Here is a 25,739-nt window from a genome sequence, read left to right on the forward strand (position 1 = left end):
TACTAGAAAAAATGACAAAACGTCAACTTTATTTCCATTCGTAAGTATCTATTTGTCCTGACAAGAGATTGTAACATTTTCAAAGCTTTCATTAGAAGGGGTTTCTCAGAGCACACACTGACTTTCTAATAAAACCAGACACCCCACCTCACGTGGATGAACCACTTCCTTGGTTTTCCCACTGCAGAGGAAACAGGAGATCTCTCTCCATCCAGCTGATTCGACTCTGAAGTGTATTCACAGCTTGCTTTCTCACAAAGAAAGAGGGAAACTAATTATTTGCAGAGTGCTTTGCCTTGTTTATCTGTGTTGTCACCTTGCAGGACTGGAAAAAGAATGAAAATTCTGTCCTGCCAGATCAAAAAAAGGGGCTTTGTGCTATTCCTCTGACATGTAAACAGCTGCGATGCAGAAACAGAGTTACGTTGTCCATCCGTCAGGGATGACAGATGGAAATGATGAATGGGCAGGCAAACCCAGGCAGAGAGCACTCGGTATTTGTACATCATATTAAAAATTAAATAACTTTAGAACAGCCCCCCATGCTGTACAGCTCCATATTGCACTGAGATGAAAAAAAAAAAGAAAGAAATGGAAGCACTGAAATGGCAAATGAGGACAAACTCTCCTCACAGCAGTTTTCACAAAGGTAAGAAACAACTTTCACACATCCACGTGTATCCTCCAAGCGCTGCAGCAACACTGATGGTTTCCTGCTCCTGACAGCAGATTCGGGGCCTTTTCTCTTCTGCTTTTTATGACGTTTCCCATGGCTGTGCTCCAAGACATTGCTGTCCACGTCGCGAGCTGGTCAGCCACTTCGGTTCATCTCAAACCAGGGTTTTCTTTGTAAGAAGCGCTCCTTTTCCTCTCACTGGTCAGATCCACTGAAGACAACCATCCACTGCTAGGACTAGGAGAAAAGAAATTCGCTGGTCAGGTTAGAGAGATGATCCCTGCAGGTGGAGGCTCCGTTTCAAACAGCAGGTGCCTCCAAGTCCTGCAAGAAATGCCACAGTAGATGGTTGTCTTAAAATCTGACCCAGAAGAAAGGCTCTTACGAGTCTGGAGAAACCAGGAGACACGAAACAAGAGTCTGCAAAACCCTTCTAGCTGCTTTAGGCACTCGCCACTAAACCCTAGATGCACAGTCCCATCCTGAAGCTCTCTGAAACAAGACTGTTGCGGTTTTTTTGTTGTTTGAACAGTCACACTGTGCATTTCAGGTGTGACAAACTCTTCCAGCTCTCCTGAGCTGAGTTCCTGATTTACACTCCAGTTTACAAGTAGATGACTAATGTTTCCCCCTCTCTGTTACACAATGGTGAACACCTACACGGGGTCTCCTCCACCCAAGTGAGTGACAACATCGACCCAAGTGCTCGGGCACACACGGGCGTGTTTTCCACACCAAGTTTTGCTCAGCGAAATCACTCAATGCTTTCAGTAAATGTTGCTGTGTCATGGGATTAGTGATATTTCCATCTTTTATTTCCAAAGTTTTGTGTTGGTGGTGACTTGAAAGAACGTTAACTTTCAAACCTGACTTAAACCCTGGAAAGATATTTCACGTCTTCACTGTTAATTGGATCCTGGATCTTTAATAGCAGGAATTGTAATCTCTGTTTATTAAATATGGAGCAATATCAAACACTTCCCTTCTCTTTTTCCCCTGTTAGTTAGGAAAAAAGTTAATTTTAGCAGAGGTTTGGGGCTGGTCTTTTTGTTTGGTTTTTTTTTGGTTTGTGGGGGGTTTGTGTTTTGTTTGGGTTCTTTAGGGTGTTTTGGGGGGGTCGGTTTGGTTTACAAGAACTCCTGCACTGCATTTAAACTTAGCACATAACAGCAAAGCTGGATGCAACTGAAGTCCAAATTGGAGAGGAAGGAGGCAGAGGAATCAGGAGCTGCACAAACACGCAGCTTCTCTTGCAGCACATATCTCAACGCACCTCAGGCAGTGCTAACAGCAGAAAGGAGGCGGAGCTTCCTTAACCCCTCTAATTTTCCTCATAAATCAAGTACAGTTGGACACATTGCCACTAGAAGACACTCTGCAGCTTTCAATACTGGAATCAGGACTGATCAATAACTAAGAGTGGAGAAAAGCAAGGAAATAACTTTATTTTTCCAAAGTCCAAACTGAACTGACGCTGTTTCTTTTGGTGGAGAGCAGGAGCCCTGCAGACAGTCCTTGTGAGGCAGCTAAAGGAGATTCCCTTTCATAAATACAGCGGGGAAGCATTAAAGCCTCAGCACCAAAAGAAATCTAAAACCAGAAAACAAGTTTTCCAGCAGAGGGAGGAAACGCCGACTCAATTCTGCCAACACATCAAGCCTCTCAATGTTTTCATGGAAAGCTGCTGAAACAGTTGTTTCCTTGAGGTTTGAACATTTCCTATTAATGAATTCATAGAATCATGGGACGTTTGGGTTGGAAGGGACCTCAAAGCCCATCCAGTCCCATCCCTGCCATGGGCAGGGACACCTCCCACTGGATCAGGGGCTGCTCCAAGCCCCATCCAACCTGGCCTGGAACCCCTCCAGGGATGGGGCAGCCACAGCTTCCCTGGGCAGCCTGGGCCAGGGCCTCAGCACCCTCAGCGGGAAGAAGTTTCTCCTAATGTTTAATCTAAATCTACTGTGATTGGCCCTGACGTTTAAAAAAATAACTCAAGCTTTTATGAGTACAAAGCTTTGATGAGCACCAAACACACCGACTGGGTTCGGAGTGGTTCCCACCCAGAGCTGACGTCCAGCTGGAAGCAGAACAATCCCCTAACATCCCAGAGCAGCCCCGCTGTCATACAGAGTCATATTTTTGTGAAGGAAGCAAACAGGTCATTACATCCCATGGTTGGACTCGATGATCCAATGGGTCCTTTCCAACCTTGTGATTCTGTGATTGGGATTTTGGACTCCTAATTCTGTTCCTTAGTTAGCCAGTGACTGTAAAATTCATCTATTTTACAGATGGCATAAAAAACCCGTAGGCATTCATCATCAAAAGAGCTTTGATATCAGCAGGTGAAAAGATTAGATTAAAATACCATTTTTAAGTTCGTCACCGCAGCAGTAGGTTATGTAAAGTTCATAAAACTCTATAGACTGTTACTTCAAATATTTATAAGATTAATAACCTCAACTTATTCTTGAGATACCTGTGTTTCCTTCAGCAAGCACTTACCTTAGAAAAATGTTAAAACTAGGTACAATTTAGAGCATAATTCTATTCTCTCCGTGCACAAATGAAGTAAGTTGGGATAAATTTTAAATTAAGATTTTTTTTTGAGGGGGGGAAAGTCTTTACCTTTGCTAGACTGCACTTCCGCTTAGATGAAAGGTAGCTCATCCTTAAGGCTTCTCTCGTCTGTAGATTAAAAAAAACAAAACAAAACAAAAACCAAAAGAAAATGGTTTCTCAAAGCGTAGAAAATGTTCATGTAATCCAGAATAAGTATTGAAGTGACCCAAGTACCTTTCTGTCCAGAAGTGTCCCAAACAATAAGATGAAGAATCCCTGAAAAATTGCAGAAATAGTTAACAAATTCAGCATAACCACATAATGATCCTTAAATGCTTCTAGATTCTATTTAGAAGCACTGAATGGTTTGGCCTTAAAGCCCATCCAGTCCCACCCCTGCCATGGGCAGGGACACCTCCCACTGGCCCAGGCTGCTCCAAGCCCCATCCAACCTGGCCTGGAACCCCTCCAGGGATGGGGCAGCCACAGCTTCCCTGGGCAGCCTGGGCCAGGGCCTCCCTGCCTTCATTGTGAAGGATTTCTTCCTACTGTCTCATCCACTTCCTACTTCCCCCTCTCCAATTTAAAGCCATTCCCCCTGGTCCCATCACTCCAGGCCCTTGGAAAAAGCCCCTCCCCAGCTTTCCTGGAGCCCCTTTCAGCACTGGAAGCTGCTCAAAGGTCTCCCCGCAGCCTTCTCTTCTCCAGGCTGAACAACCCCAACTCTCAGCCTGTCCTCAAAGCAGAGGTGCAACAGCTTTCAGATCATCTCTGTAGCCTCCTCTGGACCCATTCCAACAGTTCCATCTCTTTCTTATGTTGGAGATTCCAGAACTGGAGACAGGACTCCAGGTGGGGTCTTACAACAGCAGATCAGAGGGGCAGAATTTCGTTAAGAATAGATAAAATAAAGGGGTTTGTCAGTGTAATAGATCTCAGCACCTATGACTGAGATAACAGCAATGCGCAGAATGAGTTTATCCACTCACATCACATGGGCTCTCCAGGAATGCCAAGAATGGATTTATAACCCATGCTAACTCTCATCATGAACTGGACTGATGGGTTACATACCAGGACTTTCTCAGCCCACTCAGTAGCAGTATTAGCCAAGAAGAGCTAAGGTAAACTGAGTATACAACAGTACTTCAGGTAACACTGGGTGTTTATACTGATGAGTTAAAACCACCTTCAACGGCAAGTGAGAATTTCCCTTGCATTTGAAAACTGATGAGGATGAAACATCTTTCTAATTATTGGACATTAACCAGTCTATTTTACGTTTAACATATATCTGTCAACTTAATTCATCACATTTTGCACCAATTACTTTGTTCCATTACTCATCTGCACCGACTCTGTGAACGCAGCGTGTCTAGTGCACGTATCAAGTAAAACAGTAGAGTCAAACCCAAAGCTTAGACCTGTTTTTCATGCACATGATCTCTTTGATCTGCTACTTTTCCCCAGGTCAAAGTCTGAGCACACACTCCTCCCAGTCTCGCAGAGTTTACCTGGAAGGCATTCAGTAGCGCAAACGTAATATGGAACCCCAGCGAGCGACTATCAATAATCGTGGCTAATCCAAACCCCCAGGTGAGGCCGAGAAGAGGCGTCAGAAGGGCAACGTTTTTGCTAATTCGGATCATGTTGCTCAAATCTTGTGACTTGCAGCCTTCTCCAATGGAGGATCTTCCTGTCTTCACCACAACCACTACCACCACCACCACATTCACAACAATGATGCTCAGAGCAGGTACAACAAAGGCCAAAAGGGCTTTCGTCTCATACCAATTGAGCCAGCAGGCTCCATGCCTTAGATATCCGTTTTTTGGTTCAGTAACAGCAACAGTGAGGATAGATATGACCAAGGGGCATCCATATCCAATGGAAAATGCTGTAGCCATGAACACAGATATTGTTAACTTAAAAAAAATTAATAATAATCCATAGAGAATCAAAAGGCCCAGGGTAAACATCCAAAAAAACAAGGCAAGATAGAAAAAGTGGAGGAAAAAAGTGGCTGCTACACACAACTGGTGGTTTAGGGCTGTCTTGTGCACAATAGCTGCCAAGATGAACAAAACATCAGCAACGAGAAGCGATGTAGCAATGTTGACCAAACAGAAATGGCGCATGTAGGTTATTTCAGTCTTCGTAACATGACGCCAGACGACAGTCTCGATGATGAGGCAGAGAACCAAGCTGAAAATGGAAAGGCCTAACCCTACACGTGTAATGTAATCCAGCACTGCATTTCGCAGCATGGTGGGCGACATCAGGATGGAGAAGGATTTGAAGGTCCGGTGGTGGTGCTTGCAGTTGCACACAACACTGCTGATGTTGTCCGACTTCATTGTGCAAGCCCTGTTATCCCACCTCCTCTCGGTAGAGTGCCACCCAACGCACTGAGCCTTGAGGTTCTCCAGTTTATTCACCTTTTCGAAGGTGAGCAAAATACGATGAAGCTCTTCTGGCAGAGACACAGATAAAACCATTCCATTCACAAAAACAGGGTCCAGCCGACTGGTTTCTATAATTGCTCCAAGTGTTGGAAGTGCAATGCTGATGGCTTTGGAAGTCTTGGGTAACTTCAAAAGCTCTTCTTCTGGAATGACCACATGCCCAGTGATATTCCTTGTGTTACTGAATGCCACATTAAAATCAAAGCTCTTCCCTGAAGTGTTTTTATGTACGCTGTAGCCTTTTGTAGAGATGAAGTGCTCCTGTATACTCTCCGACCCATTTTTTAGAAGAAGTTTCCCTGCAAATAAATTCACCGAGTCCAGTAACATCGAACTGGCGTTTCTGTCCCTTACAAAAGCCCAGCTGGAAATGACAGAGCTGTTCAGAATATGGTTTGCTATCCTGCTGTAACTCTGAAATGAAGATGAACACAGTAAGTTATGTTTTACGTTGATACCATCCCCTTAGTAGAGCCTCCAGAAAGTTCCATTTGATGCTAGAGTGATTTCTATAAAGGGAATATTTTTCTTTGACAATGAACAAATTCCCATGATCCATCCCAGCCAAATCCAAACGTGTCATTGTCACAGTCACTACCAGAATTGTCCTATCCTCTTCATATCATAGCTCAAAAGATGCTTGAGGAGGCAAATATAAAGAAAAAAATCAGGACATCTAAGTTCTGTTCCAGACACCAATCCACCGTGCAGGTCTGCTCCCATCACCCTCCCTACATTTCTTCCCCTGCCTCTCTGATTTCCGAGTTCATCAGGGAAGGATTTCAGCTTCCATAGTGTAACACACAGCAATGCAGAGCAGCATCTCCACGGCTGCCTTCCTACAACGTCATACTGTAAAAATTAATTCTTTCTGCAATAGCAGTTCCTTCAAACTTTTGCTTTTAAAGAAAGCAAATTCCACTCTTGGGCAAAACAGACTATTTCTACCTCGCATGGATAGATTAAACTGTTCACAACAAAGCATGGGTCTCTCTGGAAACTTTTTCCAGGTGATCTCCATGTGCTTTGCAGCCTCCACTTTGCTGCGTAGTGCCTATAAGGAAGAAACACTGTATGGATGATCTGCCAAACTCAGAAACAACCTCTTGAAGCCCATAAAAGTAAATACCTGCATTTTTCCTCTACTGACGTTCTCTGATAACAGCAGGGATATCTTCTTTAGCAATTCTACTATATCAGCGATGTTTCCTGGAATGGCTGGTGAAGACAGGATATCTGGGACAATGCATGAAAAATCAGCTTGACAGTTATGATTCTCATAGTTGTCAGCACCAAAATACTTTGCTCCATCTCCAGGCTTCTCATTCATCGGCTTTCCTTCCCTTACAAAAGGAAGGCGTCCTCCAGCGATGCCAACATGTCCTTCAGAGCCTGGAAGGAGTTCCCGTGCAGAAATTCTCTGGAGGGAGGAAAATAAACATGAGAAAATGAATGAACAGAATGAAAATGAGGCTATAGCTACAATCAGGCAAGTGGTACAGGGTTGCGATGTGCAATGAATGTGCTGGATGGCCTGAAACCAAGACCGAAGCTCACCTGAGAAGAATGTCTTGCTTGTACAACATGTGAAAGAAGGGGCAAGAACTAAATTCAGTGCCTTATTGTTGAAGTGACTTCCATAAGTTTCTTCTGGTTTTGTAGTTGAGGAGAATTTACCCTGAGTCATCTCCTCATTACAGACAATTGTGTTGCACTTATCTCACAGGTTAAAGAACGTTTTAACCAAGTGCACAGGGCAATTTCCTTGCTGAGTTAGGTTTCCATGCAGGCATGTCCCAAATTCATTTCCCAACACTTGATTGAAAATGAAATCAAAAACTGTTACCAAAGTAATCTGTGTTCTAGGATCCCATCTTCTTCCCTTTCCCGAGATTTATAAGGTATGGAGGAAGGGGGTGTTTTTGCACTGGTGAGGCTGCACTTTGAATCCCGTGTTCAGTTTTGGACCCCTCAGTACAAGGAGGGCATAGAGTTGCTGGAGAGTGTTTGGAGAAGGGCAATGAAGCTGGTGAAGGGGCTGGAGAACCGGGTTATGGGGAGCGGCTGAAGGAACTGGGGATGTTTAGCCTGGAGGAGGCTGAGGGGAGACCTAATTGCTCTCTACACTACCTAAAAGGAGGTTGCAGAAGTGGGTGTTGGTCTTTTCTCCCAAGCAACAACTGAAAGGACGAGAGGGAATGGCCTTAAGTTGACCTAGGGGAGGTTTAGTTTGGATATTAGAAAACAATTCTTTATGAAAAGAGTGGTGAAGCGCTGGAACAGGCTTCCCAGGGAAGTGGCGGAGTCACGATCCACGGAGCTGTTTAAAAAACCTTGTAAACATGGGACTTTGGGACCTGGTTTAGTAGACGCGGTGGTGCTGGGCTTACAGTGAGACTTGATTATCCTAAGATACCTTTCCCAACCTTAATGATTCTATGGTTTGCAAGAAATAATGAGCATAGGCCAAAGTAGATGCACAACAGTTACCTCACCTCAAAAAGGGACTGAACGTCCAGGCTCGCACAGGTGTCTGTGAGCATCTGCCACTTTCTGTCTTCGCAGACAAAGCTTGTCTCCCCATGGAAGGAGGGAGAACAAGGGTGAATGCAAACAGCTCCGTTATCTTTGCAGGGAATGAGACTTCTGCACTCATCTGGAAAACAAGTCAAGCAGGTAAGGTGTAAGACAGTACCCCATAGTCCACGAGGTGAGTATCAGGGGTGTAAAGTATTGATAACTCATAACATTTCATAACATAAAGAATTAAAAGACACACAGCTATTCACTGTACCTTGCTGAGTAGCAGTCTTTGATTCCTTACTGAGAACCTAAAAAATAAGGATAAGTGGAATGTAGGTTGAATGTTAAAATACCTAAGTATAAGAGGACTTCTTGGCACAAACTCGAAAGGCAATTTTAAGGGTAAAACAGTCTTTTTGAGAATGCAGGGATCATCCAGAACAACTGAAAACTCTTTACCAAGCATTTGTTCCTCTCTCTGAAGGCTCCAGCTGCACCCTGCTAATGAAGGGATAGGCTGAGTTGGTGGACAGGATCGCTTGTGCCTTCAGCAGTTATTCCTCAGTTAAAAGCCTTTAGTGGGCTTAAGTAATTCTCCAGTAATTCTCATGTTGATGAGAATATGTGATGTGTATGACTTTTGCCATAAGATACAGCTACAGTTGTACAAATACCAGTAGCTGCTTTGCTCCTCTCCGGTTTGGGAAGCAACTCTGAGGCAGGTGTCCCGGGCTCCCGCAGGTGGGACCGCTCGCTGGGACTGTGTCGTACAGCCAAGCCCAACTCCCATCACAGCTTGGTCAAATGGTCTATCATCTACACCCACCAAACTGTGTCCGTTAGGAAGCAAAGCTTGGTTGGCGATGCCCTGGAAACCACATCATCATTACTGGGTGGCGCACGCTAAACAGCAGATGTTTAAACACTCCAAAAGCTGAGCAGAAGTTTGCTTGACACGTTGAACATATTAAATGCTTCAAAGTATTTTCTCTCACAGTGGCAGGACAAGGGGCAATGGTTTTAAACTGAAAGAAGGTAGGTTTAGACTGGATATCAGGAAGAAATTCTTTAAAGCGAGAGTGATGAGACACTCGAAGAGGTTGTCCAGAGAAGCTGTAGATGCCTGATCCCTGGAAGTGTCCAAGGTCAGGCAGGATGGGGCTTTGATCCAGGGAAACTTACCCTGAGAGCAGTGCGCGGCGAGGCTGGGAAGAAGAGCACAGCCAGAAGGAGCAGGCAGTGGGCAACCCCCACACCCATCGCCTCGCAATGACTGCTCTCCTCCTGGAAGAAAGACACGTTAAAGGAGTTTAGACATCTCTCTCTCTCTTCACTTCTGAAGACAGCCCAGTCGCCAGCAGGAGAGCAGCTAAACCCATAGCAAACACCATCTTTACTGGTCTTGCAAGGTAATTTTCAGACATTTACCACTTACTGACTTTCAACTGAGAATGACTTGTGAACTTCTACTGGAAAAAACACAAAGCAAAGAACCCCACATACACAAAAACCCCTCTGTTTAACTGCAGAAGTTACTGCATTAATAATTTACTGTAAGCTGAGGGGGTGAGCTTATCAAAGCAAGTCAGCCCAGGGAACCCTTCTGAAGTGGTTTAAGACGGTCTCGTCTCCACTGGGTTGAACTCCACACTCCATCCTCAGACAGTTCCTGATGAGGACCTGCCACGAGAAGAAGGGAACTGGAGCCCTCAGGGCTCAGATATCGAAATCTGATAAAAAGGGACCAGACTGAAGTCAAGTGTTATTTCCATCACAGAAGGATTCGGGGCCTCTGCTTTCTCTACGCAGTTTCCCATGGTTCTTGGTAAAAGCTTAATAACCAGGGATCGAACTTGTTACGGGCATATTTGCTGGAGGAAAACAATCCAGTAAAGGGAATGAAGGAAAAATAATGTATTACATAAAATCCGATTATGAGACGCCAGACTTGTCCAAAGCAAAAACAACAGCTACTATGGATTTAAAAGAATTGAGACACTGACCTTCTCTCAGTGGTTGTGTAAGGAGATTAGGCCATGTGTTACAAAAATAACATCCATAAAATGACTGCAGGGTGACAAAGGGATGACGGCTGGTTTCAGAAGATGCCCATAAGAAAAGGCTCATCAAACCATCACGCCTTGATAGGAGCCACTCAGTCTTCCCCTTGGCACGTACTCATCAGCACAGACGATGCTGAAGAGAAAGGGTCCTACAGTGACGTAGCACAGATGTGTTTCCTCATCCAGGAAACTCCAAGCCCTCTCAACACGATGGCATCAAAGGGCCAGGGACACAGCTGGCTGCCTCTTAAATCTGTGCCATTTGTTCACCTCGCTGTACTTTTCGATCTGCGGGTTTATTGATTTATTATGAAAAGATCATAAAAGGAAGACGTAGGTTTATATGCACTGAATTTCTACACATGCTCTAACAGAGAACCTCACGCCAGACTCTTGAACTCAACTGATAGTAGCAAAAGCATTTTCTGGGTTTAAAGCTAGTAAAAATTAGCTCTTCTGAGGAAATAAAATGCAGAAAGAAAAGTGAACCAAAAGACTCAGGTCAATATCCTTAAGAATGGGAGGTGGCTGGGAAACACCTACAGGTTTGAGGCAAAGGATTGTATCGAATTCCTTTCCCATCTCTGCAGTCATTAAGTGTTTTCTATGCTCATAGCCCTAATTCCTTTTCACACCTGGAAATCCTTGAGCTCATCATGTTTGATCATAAATAAGTTCACACTCACTTTGCATTTAACCACGGCTGCGACTCCACCTAGAGCTGTTACCTTGAGGTGAGGTAGAAATCTGGGACAGTTCCAGGTATCTAAGGCTCACAGAGACTTTGTTACCAGCAAAACACTGATCTCGCTTGACTCACCACGTAAACCACCCAGTCCCACCACTGCAAGAATGTGCCGAGATAATGACCTACGCAGCAACGGGAACCGAGCAAAACATGCAATGGAGCAGCAGCTCCTGAAAGAACAGGGATGTACTGACATAAGCACATGTGAAAGCATACCCAGCTGTTCCTCACCCTCCAAAGCATCCAATTATGGCACTTTAGATAGACCATAATATATCTCATCTCTAATCATAATCTACTGCCATTAAGAGGAACACCCAGCGCGAATGCAGGGTATCAGACAGTGATGTCCTGGTCCCAATCATTTAGCAGGCACGGTGGGTTGGGCTGACAGTTGGACTTGGTGATCTCAGAGGTCTTTTCCCAACCCTAATGATTCTATGAAACTCAGGCGATGCACTCTTTCTTTGGAGAAAGGACCATGAAGAGCAACTGAGCTGTTAATCCAAAACACCACAATCAGGAAGTTGACGCTTCTTGGAATCATCCCCTGGATGAAGGACCCCTTGCTGCTCCACGCACCCACCCTTGCCGGGATTCATTCACACTTGAAGGCCAATGGCAGCAGCTCATGGCTATTAACTTCGCCTCCTTTTTAAAGAAGCTGTAAACACGTCACTGTTCTCTTCCAGGGGTTTCTGCTCCATCAGACAACAGGCACACGAGCAGCCGAGTTGTCAAAACCCTCTCCATGGAAGGGATTTTCTAGATAGGGCACAGTTCCTTACACTCAGGCATCTCACACCCAACTCAGGAGATTGTCACCAGCTGCTGACCCTCCTTCTCCAGCTCATTTCGTTTGGCTGAGCACCCCAGGAGAGACAAAGCCTTCAACAGGAGGAAAAGAATGAGGAGCAAATAGCTAAGACAGCAGTTATGAGAGAGGTAAGAGCCTCTTACAACAGGAAAAGAAAGTAAAGTGTATTTAAAAAGTACTCCATGTGTTGGTTGATGTATTGTAGCCTTAAATTCAGAGCCTTTACTGCAACTTCTGTTGGTTTAAAATGAGTGTTTTGTAAAACCCTGCAAAACTATCCCTCCTTTCCTCTACCCCAAGTACTTTTTGGCTTTTATTAATAATTTCTGGCAGGATGCATTGCAAGGCAGCCTGGCCCCGGGTGGTCACGGCTCCCAGGGGGCTCAGCAGCGACCGCCGCGGGAGCTCCAACCCTGGGCTGGTGGACCCAAGTCTCTGCACAAGGGTTTCTCCATCACCTGGGGTCACAGCCTTTCCCTCTCCACTTAAATTTATGGCGAAAGGTATCCTGCACAACAATTACAAGCACGAAGACTAATTTACACTGGGCTTGCCCTAATTAGCTACACAAATACATTTTCCCAAACACTGTAATCTCACACTGCGAATTTTTAACACTTCTGAAAAATATTAAATTCATTGTTACGGAATCTGATCTATTTCTTTTAGGGCTTGAATGGCTACACGGCAGGTTTGAGACTCAATACAACCCCACAATCAATACAACTCAATACAACCCCACAACTCAATACAACCCCACAATCACTTCCCTAACAACGAAAAGGGCTGCAGCAGGAGACTTCAGGGTCTTCAACATAAGTCATCCAAGGATAAAAGTTAAATGTCTTACACAGAATGGTACGAGTTGTATTTTCAAAGGGATCACACTTGGAAAATGTGAATTAAAGTAAAGCAGGTTCTGAGAGGAGAGCGATCCATAACCTGAGCTACAAAAAAATTTCAGATTTTCTTAAAAATGGCAACACTGATTCGAGCCCAATTATAAAACCATGAGAAAAAAATCAAAGAATAAGTAAGACACCTATTTATTCCCATAGATATAAGAATATAAACCTGAGAAAATAAGCGCAAAGCAAATACAGCCTAAGCAATCAGTGCATTTTAGACTGCAAATGATGCGATTTCACATCACCCATCACCAATAATTTTCAAGCAGAAAACTGTTGTTTTGTGATAGTACTTACTGCTTTCAGAAGTCTGGGTTCTGTTCTACACAAAATTAACACAGAGATCCTCGAGATATCACAGGCGAGCGTCTTACCACTCATCCGCTGCCATCGTGCCCCGGTCTCACTCTTACGATCCTACCCAGCGCCGCTCGGGTGCTGCGATTCATTTAGAGTTTTCCCGTGAAGAAAGAACCTTGGGCAGCAGGGCTGCTTCTTTTCCCGTCAGACTGGATGAACGCTGAGGAATCAGCAGATGATGATAAAGGCATTGCACTGCAAAATGACAAGTTACAAACACACCCAGCACCGCCAGATTGCCACCTTTGCGAGGAGTCCACCCGGATGAATCACGCCCGTGTGGTTTGCACTCCTCCTGGTGGAGGAGGCATCTTCTCCTCTTCTCTATTTAACAGATCTTCTAAAAACCATAAAAAAAAGTCACGATCAAAACCCGGTCAAGTTAAAGCATTACCCTTCATCAATCAAAGATGACACTATCGATAATACCTTGGTAGCTAAAACGCTCAGTGAGCAAGCAATAGGATTTTCTTCATTTTTCTTCATTTTCTCCACCGTCTGGGGCGAGAGATCTTGTGCAATGTTCAGCGTACGTTCTCTTCATATTGGCTCAACTCCATCTCTCTTTGACACCCAAAAGCCAGTCATTTACACCAAGTAGACTGTCGTAACAGAAGAGCAATTCCTAACACTCTTCCTACTCACAGGGCTGTTTTGGAAGAACTTGAGTCACTAGTTTGGGGTTTATTTCCACAGTTCTATAACGTGTTTGCCATGAGCTTACGGCATTTCCTAAAGGAATGTCGTTTTGTCTGCTACCACGACTTCAGTCAGTCCTCAGCCACAAGGTAGGACCCCAGCTCTAGACTGAAGGTAGGCGTTATCTACTGTTCTGTTTTGATACAACCTCGCATCTCACATTGGTATCAAGCAGAAATTAAACCAAGCAGATTTAGACACAGCCAACACAACCTACCTGAGGTTAAATGACCTGCTCTCAAGACGGGTCCGAGTAGAGATGAATTGAAAGGAGGCATCTCAGCAACCCTTTAAGTAAGAAGAAAAGGGCTAAAGACCAGGTCATGGCAAGGTATGGACACAAAAAGACTTTTCCCCCTATGCACTTGGAGCTGTGCTTGTACACCCACCTCTGACCCTCAAAGCTCTGCTATGATGGAAAGACTGAATACTCCTCAATTCTCAAACATCTCAAATAAGCAGTGGTCCTCTGAAGGGCACAAAGGCTGATGTCCTTCGACATTCGGACACATGCACATGCTTCTCCCAGAGGGAGGAGGTGTGAATCTCTGCTGCTGGGGGCTTAGAAAGATATTCAGACCATGACTTCCATCAAGCAAGGGGAGTACCCCAAACCCTGAAGGCAGCACCACCACTCTCACGCCTTTCAAGCTGGTCGAGGCTGTTTGCATTCTTCAGGCTGGGAGGTATGTGCCCGGACACCTGAAAGGGAGTGGCTCAACTTCTCAGCTCTTGCAAAATCCAATTACCCAAGATGTGTGAGCAGCTGCTTTGACACAGCTCCGAGAAAGCAAACAGTCAGAAACCGGGAACATCTTTAACAGCAACAGAACTTTAATAGCAGCCAAAAGGCAGCTGTGAACAACTGTCTTTACCATTTCCTTTGGAAAGAGCTAAGAGACTTCTGCCAATTTATGACTTTAATGAATACAAGGTATCTGTTTAAAACTTCACCAGATACTTCGCTACACAACTCAAAGTCCAACCTGGCAATGCATTACAGGGTTTCATCAGAAACTTCATTTCCCTTGAAGCAACATTAATGAAAAATGTTATCTTCATGGTGATTGCTTAAATAAACTTAAAAAAGGTAAGTAGGCCTGCAATTATTTTCTTTGAAACCTGTACAGTGTATGCAAACAAAAGCTTTTCAGAGATTGTGATGAAGACTGAAGAAAAACCATGTACTTTAAATTGCTCTTCTGTTGTTCTGTTCTTCATCTGCCTTTTCCCCCTCCACACCACTCTTAACCACGCCACACTCTCAGTCTTCAGTCCTTCACCGTGTACTTAAGAAGTGATTCCAACAGGCGTTTATCCATATTCCCAAGTGACAACAAGGATCTAAACGAAGGCTCTGAAGATGCACAGAAAGGTCAGTTGAATATGGACCGACAAAAAATTAAGAAAATAAAGGACTAGAAAGAGAATGAGAAGTTAAGCCTCCCAGTCACACTTGCAGTGAAAATCAACAAGTTTTCCAACTGTTTGGGTCGTAAGTTATCCTGACAGTCAGGAACCAGAGCATCCCAGTGACTGAATCAGAATCTGAAAGCCTCGGGGGGGAGCCTGTATAAATAATAACGGACAGTCCTCCCACCCTGGAAGTCCTGCTGCAAAGACTTTAACAACCATTGCTGAACAGGACCGAGCAGACATTTCAGTAGGTTTTTAAACTCGTTTTATTTGCTGCGTTTGGATAGCATGCATCATTTTACAGCACCAGTAAACAAGTCAGTGAAGCATCCTGCTTTCACGATTGTACTGTGGAATGTCTTCAAAACCATTAACCTCTCCCCCTTCCACTCTAGGACAGAACACTCGCCGAAGACAAGACAGATGTGCGTCAGGGCAACTTCCTTATGGCTAAAATAGTCATAGCAGCGACTTTTAAGAGAGGGTTTTATTAAATCAAGTCATTGCACTTGGGTCATTTATTGCTATAGCGAACAAAGGCCATTAAATAATAAACACCATTTATTTGTGGTTTTAACTGATTGTCTTGTTCCGTTTCTCTGCTACAAGGCTACGTGCAGACACGATTTCTGTAGAGCAATCCATTCCAAGATCTGTTTCACGCTGTAATCACAGCAAAGAGCTTGTTATAATAAAATTGGCTATTCCATTAGGCTCAATTCTTGCTTTTCATCCTCCTACTTAGAGGCATGAATTCTAAGCAAGAGTTTAGTGTCTGAGGAGAAGCATTACTGCTGCCCATGATTCCTCCACATAAAGACCCGGCTCAAGCCTGATGCATTGAGGCAATTAAAAGTTAAAAGCATTAATATTGAATCAGCTTATTAGCAATGTGACCAGCAAATATCACCAGCAAATCTGCCCAGCACATTAATCACATTTGATGAACAATTTAAATCCACAGCTGACAAACATCCTCCAATCAACTTTCGGATGCTTGTATTTTACCATGCAGCAACTGTGGAAAACGGATATTCCCAAGAAGTAACACTTACATGTCACTTGCTCAAGTGACATACTAAATAATTACTGTATTTATGACTTTTCCCTATGAATAGAAATTAATTACTTTTCTTACTGGTGAAACCTCCAAACCATGTGGAGTATTTTTTATCATCTAAATTCTAGTAGACCAAAAGGTGATAAGGTGGTTACTAACAGAAATAACGCATTTGTCTGGCTTTCTAAAGTATAATTCATTAATGAAATGGACACAGCAATAAAGATCATTGTCTCCAATCGCTCTGCACACTATTTGTATATTATTCCAGTGTGCTGTGTTGAGCTCAGGGGCTAAAGATAATGGCAATCCACAAGGTTTCAACTCTTTTCTATAGAACGTGGAAGACGCTTTCTTGGACACCAGCACAATGCAGTCAAAGCAACTGCTCCAATCACGCATTAAAATACAAAAATGTTATTAAATTTAGAGGTACACAACGTACTCAGAAAGTTCATGGCATAAATATATAAATATTGAGACCTTTTGAGAGTATCGAAGTTCCGAAGGGATTTATTTGGAGACATACTATGACAGAAACTGCCTGTTGTAAAAACAGATCGAGATGCAGATTTAACCACTAGAAAGACATGCCCTCAGTTTAGATACGCAGAAGCACAGACACTGTGACTTCAGGTTTACTTTTCCACGCTGCAACGTTTTAGGCACAACAGGTTAAGACTGGATTCTAGCCTTCTTTCTGTATTTCTTACATTTGGGGGTTTTAAAAAATCAATTTTGTCCTAACTCCATGATTCAGCCCAAAATCCCTTTTTAATCCCATAGTGCAAGTGACGAAACGTTCTGCTGAACGACTCGGATTGAATCATTTGTTCTCACCGCAACGCACAGGAGTTTCGCCTGCTTCATTGCATCAATAAATTCCTACCTCATTACTCAACGTACGAACAGCACATGATTAATATTCTCGCTGCAGACAGGCACGACAGCAGAACCCTGGGTAAGAATGCCAAAATGATACAAATATCATATATTCCCTTTTGCTTGTAGGGGAAAAAGTAGTGACTATAATTACAATACAGTTATTCCATCCCTCCCAATAGACTATTTTACAGATTAGTTGTAAAGATAGATCACCCTATTTATAGCATAGATCTCTTTAAAAATTAAGCTACAGGTATTCAATAAAAATCTATTATGAATTCCCTCTCCTTTCTATACAGATTCAGTAGTATTTTCAAGCAAACCAAAAAATAAGGTCTGCAATTCCAGCACAGTAAGAAATAAGGCCTCAATTAACTTGGCAAAAAAATTACACCATTATTCTTTTCTGTTTTCTTCTCTCTGAATAAAAGACTATATTCCTTTTTTTTTTTTTCTTTTTTTTTACTATATTCTTAAGACTGTAGAACACCAGCATCCATGATTATGAAATAAGAGTCAGTTCTCCTTGTGTTCAGCTTTGAATTCCCGGCGAGTTAAAAAAACTGAGTCCATAGCTGTCTCATGTAGACGTCACTGCTTTCTTCAATTTTTCTATTTCAAGCTGGAAAACGGACATTTTGAAAGAAAGAGTCAGTATTAACGCAGGAATAGTCTAAAGTCTCCAGAGCTTTCACTAAAATCATAACCTTTATATTTCAAAGACACTTAAGCAAATAAAACGGTGACACAGATGCATTTGACAGCTCTATCATAGAAACGCTAACCTCACGCTAACACAGCAATACAAAAAAAGGTTGAGCAGGTTCATTAAGGCTTCCCTGTGGCAAAAAATTCTAGAACACTGCCTACATACTTCTAAACCTCAACCCCCCTCTAACTGATAGTATTACCTCCAGATTACTTCGCAACAGCTTTTCTTCTTCCAAATCCTTCTTTAGTTTTTCCAGTTCTCTCCTAATAGTAGTGAAGATATCAGAAATACAAGTTAGAGAAGGGGGGGGGGAAATCACATTACTGAGTAAAGGAAGCACAAGGTCTTGTTTAAATTTTACAAGAGGAATTAACATAGAATCATAGAATGGTTTGGGTTGGAAGGGACCTTAAAGATCATCCAGTTCCAACCAGACGAGGCTGCTCCAAGCCCCATCCAACCTGGCCTGGAACCCCTCCAGGGATGGGGCAGCCACAGCTTCCCTGGGCAACCTGGGCCAGGGCTTCAGGACCCTCAGCATGAAGAATTTCTTCCTCATATCTAATCTAAATCTCCCCCTTCCAATTTAAAGTCATTTCCTATCACTCCAGTCCCTTATAAAAAGCCCCCCCGCAGCTTTCCTGGAGTCCCTGTCCATACTGGAAGCTGCTCTAAGGTCTCCCTGGAGCCTTCTCCTCTCCAGGCTGAACAACCCCAACTCTCTCAGCCTGTCCTCAGAGCAGAGGGGCTCCAGCCCGCACACCATCTACGTGGTCTCCTCTGGACCCACTCCAACAGTTCTACCTCCTTCTTAAGTTGGAGATTCCAGAACTGGAGATATGAATCCAGGTGGGGTCTCATGAGAGAGGAGTCGCGGGCAAGAATCACCTCCCTCGACCTGCTGGCCGCGCTGCTTTTTATGCAGCCCCAGACATAACTGATGTAGTCTGCTGCTACATCTTATAAATGAACACAGTTCTAACTGTTTAAAAAATATTCTCAGAGAGCTGTAATGAATACAGAAATGCAAAGTAGGAGGGGTAAAAGGTGTACAAATTCCAAAACCACTCTGATATCAAACTTACAAGTACTTAGGACATCTAGTTGGATCAACTTCTAAAGAAAGAAGTTCTAAATTATTATTAATAAATAGCTTTTTAAAAATAATTTCACACTAAAGACATTTGGAAGATGTCTATATATCCCGTTGAAGACTGAGAAGAAAAATATTTACCCATGTTCTTTCTTCAGTGCATCTACTAAACCCATCAAATCATTAATCTGAGTCCTGAGCTCTTCGACAGAAATTTTTTCATCATCCGTTTCTCCTTTAAGCTGGATGTCTCCAGGAAGAAAGTTGAGTATGACAGAACTTGGTCTCTGAGATGAAGATGGAACTGGTGGACTGAATGCAGATGGCTGGAAAAATACATCAGTAGAAAGACAAAAAATGAAATTATACTGACCACATACCGTGCACACGTTGTACTGTGATGGGAGCTACATGTGCGCAAATTTCCTTAATTTTCTACCCAAAAGGCAAACAAACATGTCCAGTCCAAACAGCCTGCTGCGGTCTATGAGATACGATTCACAGAATCCTAGAACCGTTTGGGTTGGAATGGACCTCAAAGCCCATCCAGTCCCACCCCCTGCCATGGGCAGGGACACCTCCCACTGGCCCAGGCTGCTCCAAGCCCCATCCAACCCGGCCTGGAACCCCTCCAGGAATGGGGCAGCCACAGCTTCCCTGGGCAACCTGGGCCAGGGCCTCACCACCCTCAGCGTCCAGAATTCCTTCCTAATGTCTCATCTAAATCTTTTCTCTTCCAATTTAAAGCCATTCCCCTGGTTCTGTCTCTTCATGACCTTGGATAAAGCCCCTCCCCAGCTTTCCTGGAGCCCCTTCAGGTTCTGGAAGCTGCTCTAAGTTCTTCTTGCAGCCTTCTCTTCTCCAGGCTGAACAACCCCAATTCTCTCAGCCTGTAAATACAACCATTTGCATTTAGGCAGCTGCATCAACCTAAACTAAACTGGAAACACAAGCAACACCAATCCACCTGGCGCCTCTCTAGTTCCTTGGTATCCTACCTTTTTTGTTTCCACTGGCTTCGGTTTGGCACATTCTTCTTCTTTCTGCACCTTCAAATTTTTTTCTGGGCTCACATTTTGATTTGCCTGGTAAATCGTTCATAAAAACATGAAAAGATTTGCAGAATTAAATAAAAAAGATTATAAGGAAATTAAAAAGAAAAAGACACAATAGAAAAAAAAAAAAAAAAAAAACAACAAACCAAACTTAAATTGCCAGGCCATGGTTTTTATTCCCTGCCAGTCAGAACTTCTCTTCTGTGCAATACTCATTCACCTGAACTGGAACCCCGGCCAGGATTTTCAAGCACCTCTGTGTTAGTTAACAAGTTGATGATGCTTTGGGGATCCTATAGGTGCTTCCATAAAACACAGGCATTAAGAGGCAGTAGCTGCACGTTGTAACTGCCATGACTGAACTACACAACATCCGATGCCATAAATGGATTCTAAGGACTCCGCACCATCTGCTTCTCACGGTCTGACAACTTCACGTCTCAGCAGACGAGATCCCACATTAGAGCAACATTAAATTATAAGTTTGCTGTGGTCAAAGACTACCCGTTGTCAGGCTTTGTACGGCACTGAAGACGCTTTCAGAGTTGTGTGTATGCACAACACCTAATTCATCATCACCGATGCTGAGAATTTAGTGCAGCGCCACCACACACAACAGAAAGAGTCCTTTGGCTGCAACTCAGTCGCGTTGGGTCTGCTACGCACGCTTCCCTCCTGGCAGCGGATATTCCCGTAGACAAAGTCTATAGGAACTGAACCTCTGCGTCATTCTGCATTTCACTGTCAGGTAAACGGATCAAGAGCTCAACTCTGATTCCTGGGGTGCTGGTTCTTAGTTCACCAGTAGGAAAACACACCCAATATACTCACAGGACTACTGCTATTGAAACGTGAAGGCAGCCTCCTACCAGGCATCTTGGGGCGGTTTGCAGTAGGGTGTGAGAGATTATCTGAGGTAGCTATTACATCATCAAAGCTTAAGAGATCTAGAAAAAAGATGAAAACACAGACCACCATTAAGACCAGAAGGTTTTGCTGTGTTCTTTTTTACCACTTTTTTGCCTTAAGAAAAAAAAAAAAAGAATATATTGGAATTCTTATTGTATCAAAGATTTTCGGCACACACAAGACATGACCCATATAAAAAAACTACCTGACTTTGGCATAGCTGCGAAGCCACATTTTCCTCCTTGAACAACATTAAATTAATTCAGCTAGCATTTCAATTCAAGCTCTCAACAAAAGAAGAGCTGTGTGAAACGGATGTAACAAGTTTCTGGAGAAAAACTGACTTCTAACTGTTTTTTTGAGAGGTGCCATATTCAACTATTTACGAGAGCATATTTTCTTGTCACTTTAGCTCACAGGAAAAGCATGAAAATCCAATTTAGTGACTAAGATAGAAACAGAAGTGAAGTGCATATCCACCGGTTTGTGAAAGCAACTGAAGAAGACAGTAACTGCAAATGTTTCTGTGCAGGGTAGTTTTTGCATAGGCTGTACTTTGTCTAAAGAAAATACACGACTTCATAAAGTCTGTACTAACAGATTTCAAAACTCTGTTCTTGTATTTTATTAAATCAATCTGCCAGTCAGTATCTTTATGCTCACAGCTCTCGGGCAAATCTCAGATCGGTAGAAATTCTTTAGATGCTATGGGAAGAGGCAACCCTAGGAAATAAAACTATTAATAGGAAGAACAAAACATATGTAATCATAGAATCATCATAGAATGGTTTGGGTTGGAAGGGACTTTAAAGTCCATCCAGTTCCAACCACTGGCAGGGACACCTCCCACTGGATCAGGTTGCTCAAAGATCCATCCAACCTGGTCTTGAACACCTCCAGGGATGGGCTGTCTAATAACATAAGTAGTTCACCTCATTAACAGCTGGACTTCTTAATTGTTTCTCCACAAAAATAATACTACTTACCTGCCAACAGGTGTGCAAAGAGATTTGAAGTTTTTGACTTAAGCATTGACATAAGATTACGGATATCATATATGATTTCACAACACAAACTCATTAGACTAATTCTAGAACTCTAGATGTTTAGCTGAAACACCACACAGCATTTACTACGGGCACAAAAGCAATATTCAGGGTTTGCGGTTTAGGGTTTACGGGGGTGGTGGGTGGTGGTGTGGGGGCTGGAGTCGTCTTGCAACCACTGATTTTTACGTGACACTATGATTTATCAGGTAGAAACTATGACATTTTCTTTCCCTATTTTCTCATTCAAGAGGTCAGATAAAAAAAAAGCCGAAGAACACTGGGCCGTTCATGCCACTTCAGTGTTTAGATGGCTTAAAGTCACCTGATTACACTCCAAGTTTTACTTGTGCTTAATCAAAACTACTTTATATCTGTAGGAACTAAGTTTTCTAGTGAACGTTTTAACTGATTTAAAACGCCTTCCACTCTGCATTACTATCCTTGAAGCCCTTAAAATATTGACATCTTTCAGACATCCCTGAACTTGACTACTCCAACATCTACTTCATCCTCGTTGAAATGCAAGCGTTTATAATGCTATCAGTTACCAGTCAGGTTTGCTGCTTTTTAATGTTATTAAAAAGAATGTAAAGAGCGTTTTGTAAACATGTAATCATATTTGCAATTAAAAAAAGCGGGGAAGAAAAACAAAGTAGGAAGAAACAGAAGAATGGTGAATGGCAAGCGGCTGACGGAGGAGAGATGAGGGACAAATAAATAACTATGATGCTATATTCTGTCAATAAAATACTTAACATATTAGAAGGCAAGCAACAGTGACCAAGGGGTATATCTTCATGTTCTTTACTCAATTGTCAGTAATCCCAAAGCACTAATCCATGCCAAAATGTAAATCAGGATTTACATTAGTTAGGCACTATTAAAAAGGTAACGAGAAGGCAGTAAAAAAAAAATATAGATGCCTTTTCCCCGTTCTCAGTAGTTTTTTTGCCTTTAAATGACCTTCCTTTTGTCATTCTGCAGAAATGACAAATCATTTGGCAGCAAATTTAAATAAGAATTGTAAATTGAGTTGCTGTTATGCTAGTAATGCCAGCCCTGTCTCCAGGAATAAACATCACACATGTTAAGAATATTAAGAATGTGTTAATAACGATGTGTCCTTCTGACAAAGCCCACATTATTTAACAAGGCTTGACAAAGAAGACTTCTACAGTCTCAGATTGGATATGATTTAAGTATAGTTGGTGGGATGACACTAAAGCCAGGGTTTTTCTCCCTATTTGTAAAGGCTTCTAAAGCAAATTCCCACATCTGAGACAATTGCTCAGCATTAAAATATTACCAGCATGTTATAGGCAGAGGGAATTCTGACTATACTTACATTTTCCATTTATCTTTCCATTTTGTTGTTTTGGTATAGGGAAGACATTAAAACACAGGCTGGTGGGAATGAAGGTGTGTGGGTTTGGTGGTGATGGTTTTGTTTGTTTGACAGTAGGTGGGGGGTTCTGTTTGTTTTCCTTTTCAAACAGCATTCTTTATTTTAGGAGAAAGCTTGGCCCCACTGAATCCAATAGAGATAATGATGAAAGCCACTGGAAGTTCACAATTTACACCCATTTCAATCAATAAAGTGATTTATCAATTAACTTTCTTACAGCCAGCCTGTGAGTTCGAGGAAATCCCATCACAGTGCCAAAAGAGCAATACCATACATCAGGGGATAATCTGAATCAAAAAAGTGATTTTAAGGCTGAGCAAGAGCAACTTTCTTTAGAGAAAAGCTAAGCTTAAACAGTTTTTTTAGGAGAGACTATTAGAAACATCTGTTTTGCAAGCTCAACAGGAATCCATACAGCACAGAACTGTTAGGAGCTTTCCCAGATACAATTAGGTGAGAGGGTTTGTTAAAGTTTGTGAACGCTTTTGAGTGTATTCATACCCGTTTTTTTCTTCGCAAAAAGAAGCAAAGCTGAAAGTGTGCCTAAAAAAAATCTAGTTCCAACACCTCACGTAGCTAGGGTTTAAAAATCCGCGATAAAAGTAAAATGTAGCCAATATTTCAGAAGATGAGACCTCACATTAATCTGCAGAGTAAAAGGAAATAGCAGCCCCTTTTTCCTATTACTGATCCTCTTGAGATCACAACCCAAACAATACGGGTCAGATAAAAGCTTTAGAATATCTAAATTTGCAGTCGAGCAATAGTAAGGGATTTAAGCACGTGCCTAACACAGAACCGGAACAAACGCTATTCTACAAGACTAAAGAGGCAACTATGAAGCCTCTGGCTAATTAGTGCTAGAGAAAGATGAAGCCATTAAACCTAAATAGACCAGAAATCCTAGATATATTGAACATCTTTCACTCTCAACACTAGGTTTGGCTTATCAATACCTGGACTGCGATTTTTATCTCTTTGTTTAACCTCTACAAGTTCCTAGTTGAAAAGTATACTAAATTTCTGGTTTAACAGCTAAGGAAAACAGGCATTCAAATAAACAAAAAAGCATTTTAAATCGAAACCCAAAAACGTTAGTATTAATAACTGCAACTGAAAATTACGCTTATGATGTTAAGAAGAGGCTACGTGTATGGCATAAAGCATTTGGATTTCCTTATAGATTGTTATCTTACCAAAATGGAGAAGGGTAGGGTAATTTCCTGACACGTAAGAAGGGAAACATGGCAAACAGGATAGGAAACAAAATCTGGAAAGAAAAGTCAAGGAGAGGAATGTCTAGAAAAAGATTCTGAACAAAAAAATTATTTTACAAAGCAGGAAAAAGAAACATTTGTAGAAGAAACAGAATCGCTTTACATGTTCAGCATGCTTGTATTACAGCTTTAGTCTTTTACAGTACTTTAATTCTAACTGAACAGAGAAACATTCATGCAGTTTTTCAAATAAAGCTTCAAGAGGAGGTATCTCCACATGTTTTTGAGTATTTGTCCTTATCTGATGGCTTTGGTATGGGGTGGGTTGTCTTTTTTTCTAGAGATACAGAATATTTACAGCTTCTCTTTAGGCTAAATTGAAAGCAGCTCAAACTACACTACACTTCACAGTCAAACTAAGCTGAAAAAAAATATGAAACATCCTTAAAAAAATGGTTTTCTTAAAATTCATTTACTTTGGGATCTCAGTCTAAAGGGGGAGGAGGAGGATGGAGGGGAAGAGACTCTGGTTGCCAATCCCAGCCATTATTATCTATTCTAGTTCATGCAAGATTAAATATTCTTAAAGTTTATATAAGGACCCAATATCTTTGGAGCTTTGCACAGACTTAGCTGCTGCTCGTAGTGTTAGGTCTTCAGCAGCGGAGTACCCGCAGAGACGTGGAGCACAGGAGTCTGCACAGGATTGGTAAATCATAAAATCGTTCGGTTGGAAAAGAACTTTAAGATCATCGAGTCCAACGGTACCTGCCCACTACTAAACCAGATCCCTGAGCACCTCTTCTGCCCACCTTTGAAACCCCTTCAGGGACAGGGACTCCACCACCTCCCTGGACAGCCTCTGCCAGGGACTGAGAACCCTTTCCATGACGACATTTTTCTTGATGTCCAATCTGAACCTTCCCTGGTGCAACTTGAGGCCATTCCCTCCTGTGAAGCTATAAGTGACTTGTGCTGTTTGTTTTAACCAAGGGTAGTTTCACACAGCAGAGGATTTCCGAAGCTTTCCTTAAGCAGCAGCTCTCTGGCATTGTCAGTGCTGCAGCCCCACGCGACTGCCTGAGCATCTTCCACTTGCTCTGTGCCAATAAAA

At 42.6% G+C, this 25,739-nt stretch overlaps 2 protein-coding genes across 3 annotated transcripts in view; both read right to left on the bottom strand.

Moving 5' to 3' along the window:
- Nucleotides 1-402: 402 nt before the first annotated feature.
- Nucleotides 403-13,465, bottom strand: LOC104057125 (adhesion G protein-coupled receptor F4). 2 transcript variants are annotated; one of them, XM_054062515.1, is made up of 10 exons: nt 13,369-13,465; nt 13,063-13,285; nt 9,412-9,513; nt 8,501-8,537; nt 8,202-8,362; nt 6,836-7,126; nt 4,756-6,120; nt 3,476-3,517; nt 3,308-3,367; nt 403-913 (listed from the first exon to the last, which is right to left on the bottom strand). In XM_054062515.1, the coding sequence occupies exons 2-10, from the start codon at nt 13,144-13,146 to the stop codon at nt 908-910; spliced, it is 2,148 nt and encodes a 715-aa protein (XP_053918490.1). In that variant the 5' UTR covers nt 13,147-13,285; nt 13,369-13,465; the 3' UTR covers nt 403-907. The 2 variants fall into 2 exon arrangements, with proteins under 2 accessions (XP_053918490.1, XP_053918489.1); XM_054062514.1 differs by having other exon boundaries at nt 13,063-13,391.
- A 2,014-nt stretch (nt 13,466-15,479) lies between these two features.
- CD2AP (CD2 associated protein) overlaps nt 15,480-25,739 on the bottom strand; it is an 85,621-nt gene continuing 75,361 nt past the window's right edge. The window contains exons 14-18 of the mRNA XM_054062516.1: nt 20,877-20,992; nt 19,989-20,075; nt 19,132-19,316; nt 18,097-18,160; nt 15,480-17,807 (exon numbers count right to left, since the gene is read on the bottom strand). Coding sequence (XP_053918491.1) covers nt 17,766-17,807; nt 18,097-18,160; nt 19,132-19,316; nt 19,989-20,075; nt 20,877-20,992 — 494 coding nt within the window. The 3' untranslated portion in view covers nt 15,480-17,765. The remainder of the gene's footprint in view (nt 17,808-18,096; nt 18,161-19,131; nt 19,317-19,988; nt 20,076-20,876; nt 20,993-25,739) is intronic.

This window comes from Cuculus canorus, chromosome 3 (genome assembly GCF_017976375.1).
Source record: "Cuculus canorus isolate bCucCan1 chromosome 3, bCucCan1.pri, whole genome shotgun sequence".
Lineage (NCBI taxonomy): Eukaryota > Metazoa > Chordata > Aves > Cuculiformes > Cuculidae > Cuculus > Cuculus canorus.

Bases quoted from the DNA above. Each gene is read 5' to 3' on its own strand.
- LOC104057125 (XM_054062515.1), bottom strand. From the start codon at position 13,146: ATGAGTGGTAAGACGCTCGCCTGTGATATCTCGAGGATCTCTGTGTTA. The intron at 9,514-13,062 runs GTAAGTACTATC...TCTTTCTTCCAG, and splicing joins AACCCAGACTTCTGAAAGCA to GAGGAGAGCAGTCATTGCGA. The intron at 3,368-3,475 runs GTACTTGGGTCA...TTTAATCTACAG, and splicing joins GGACACTTCTGGACAGAAAG to ACGAGAGAAGCCTTAAGGAT.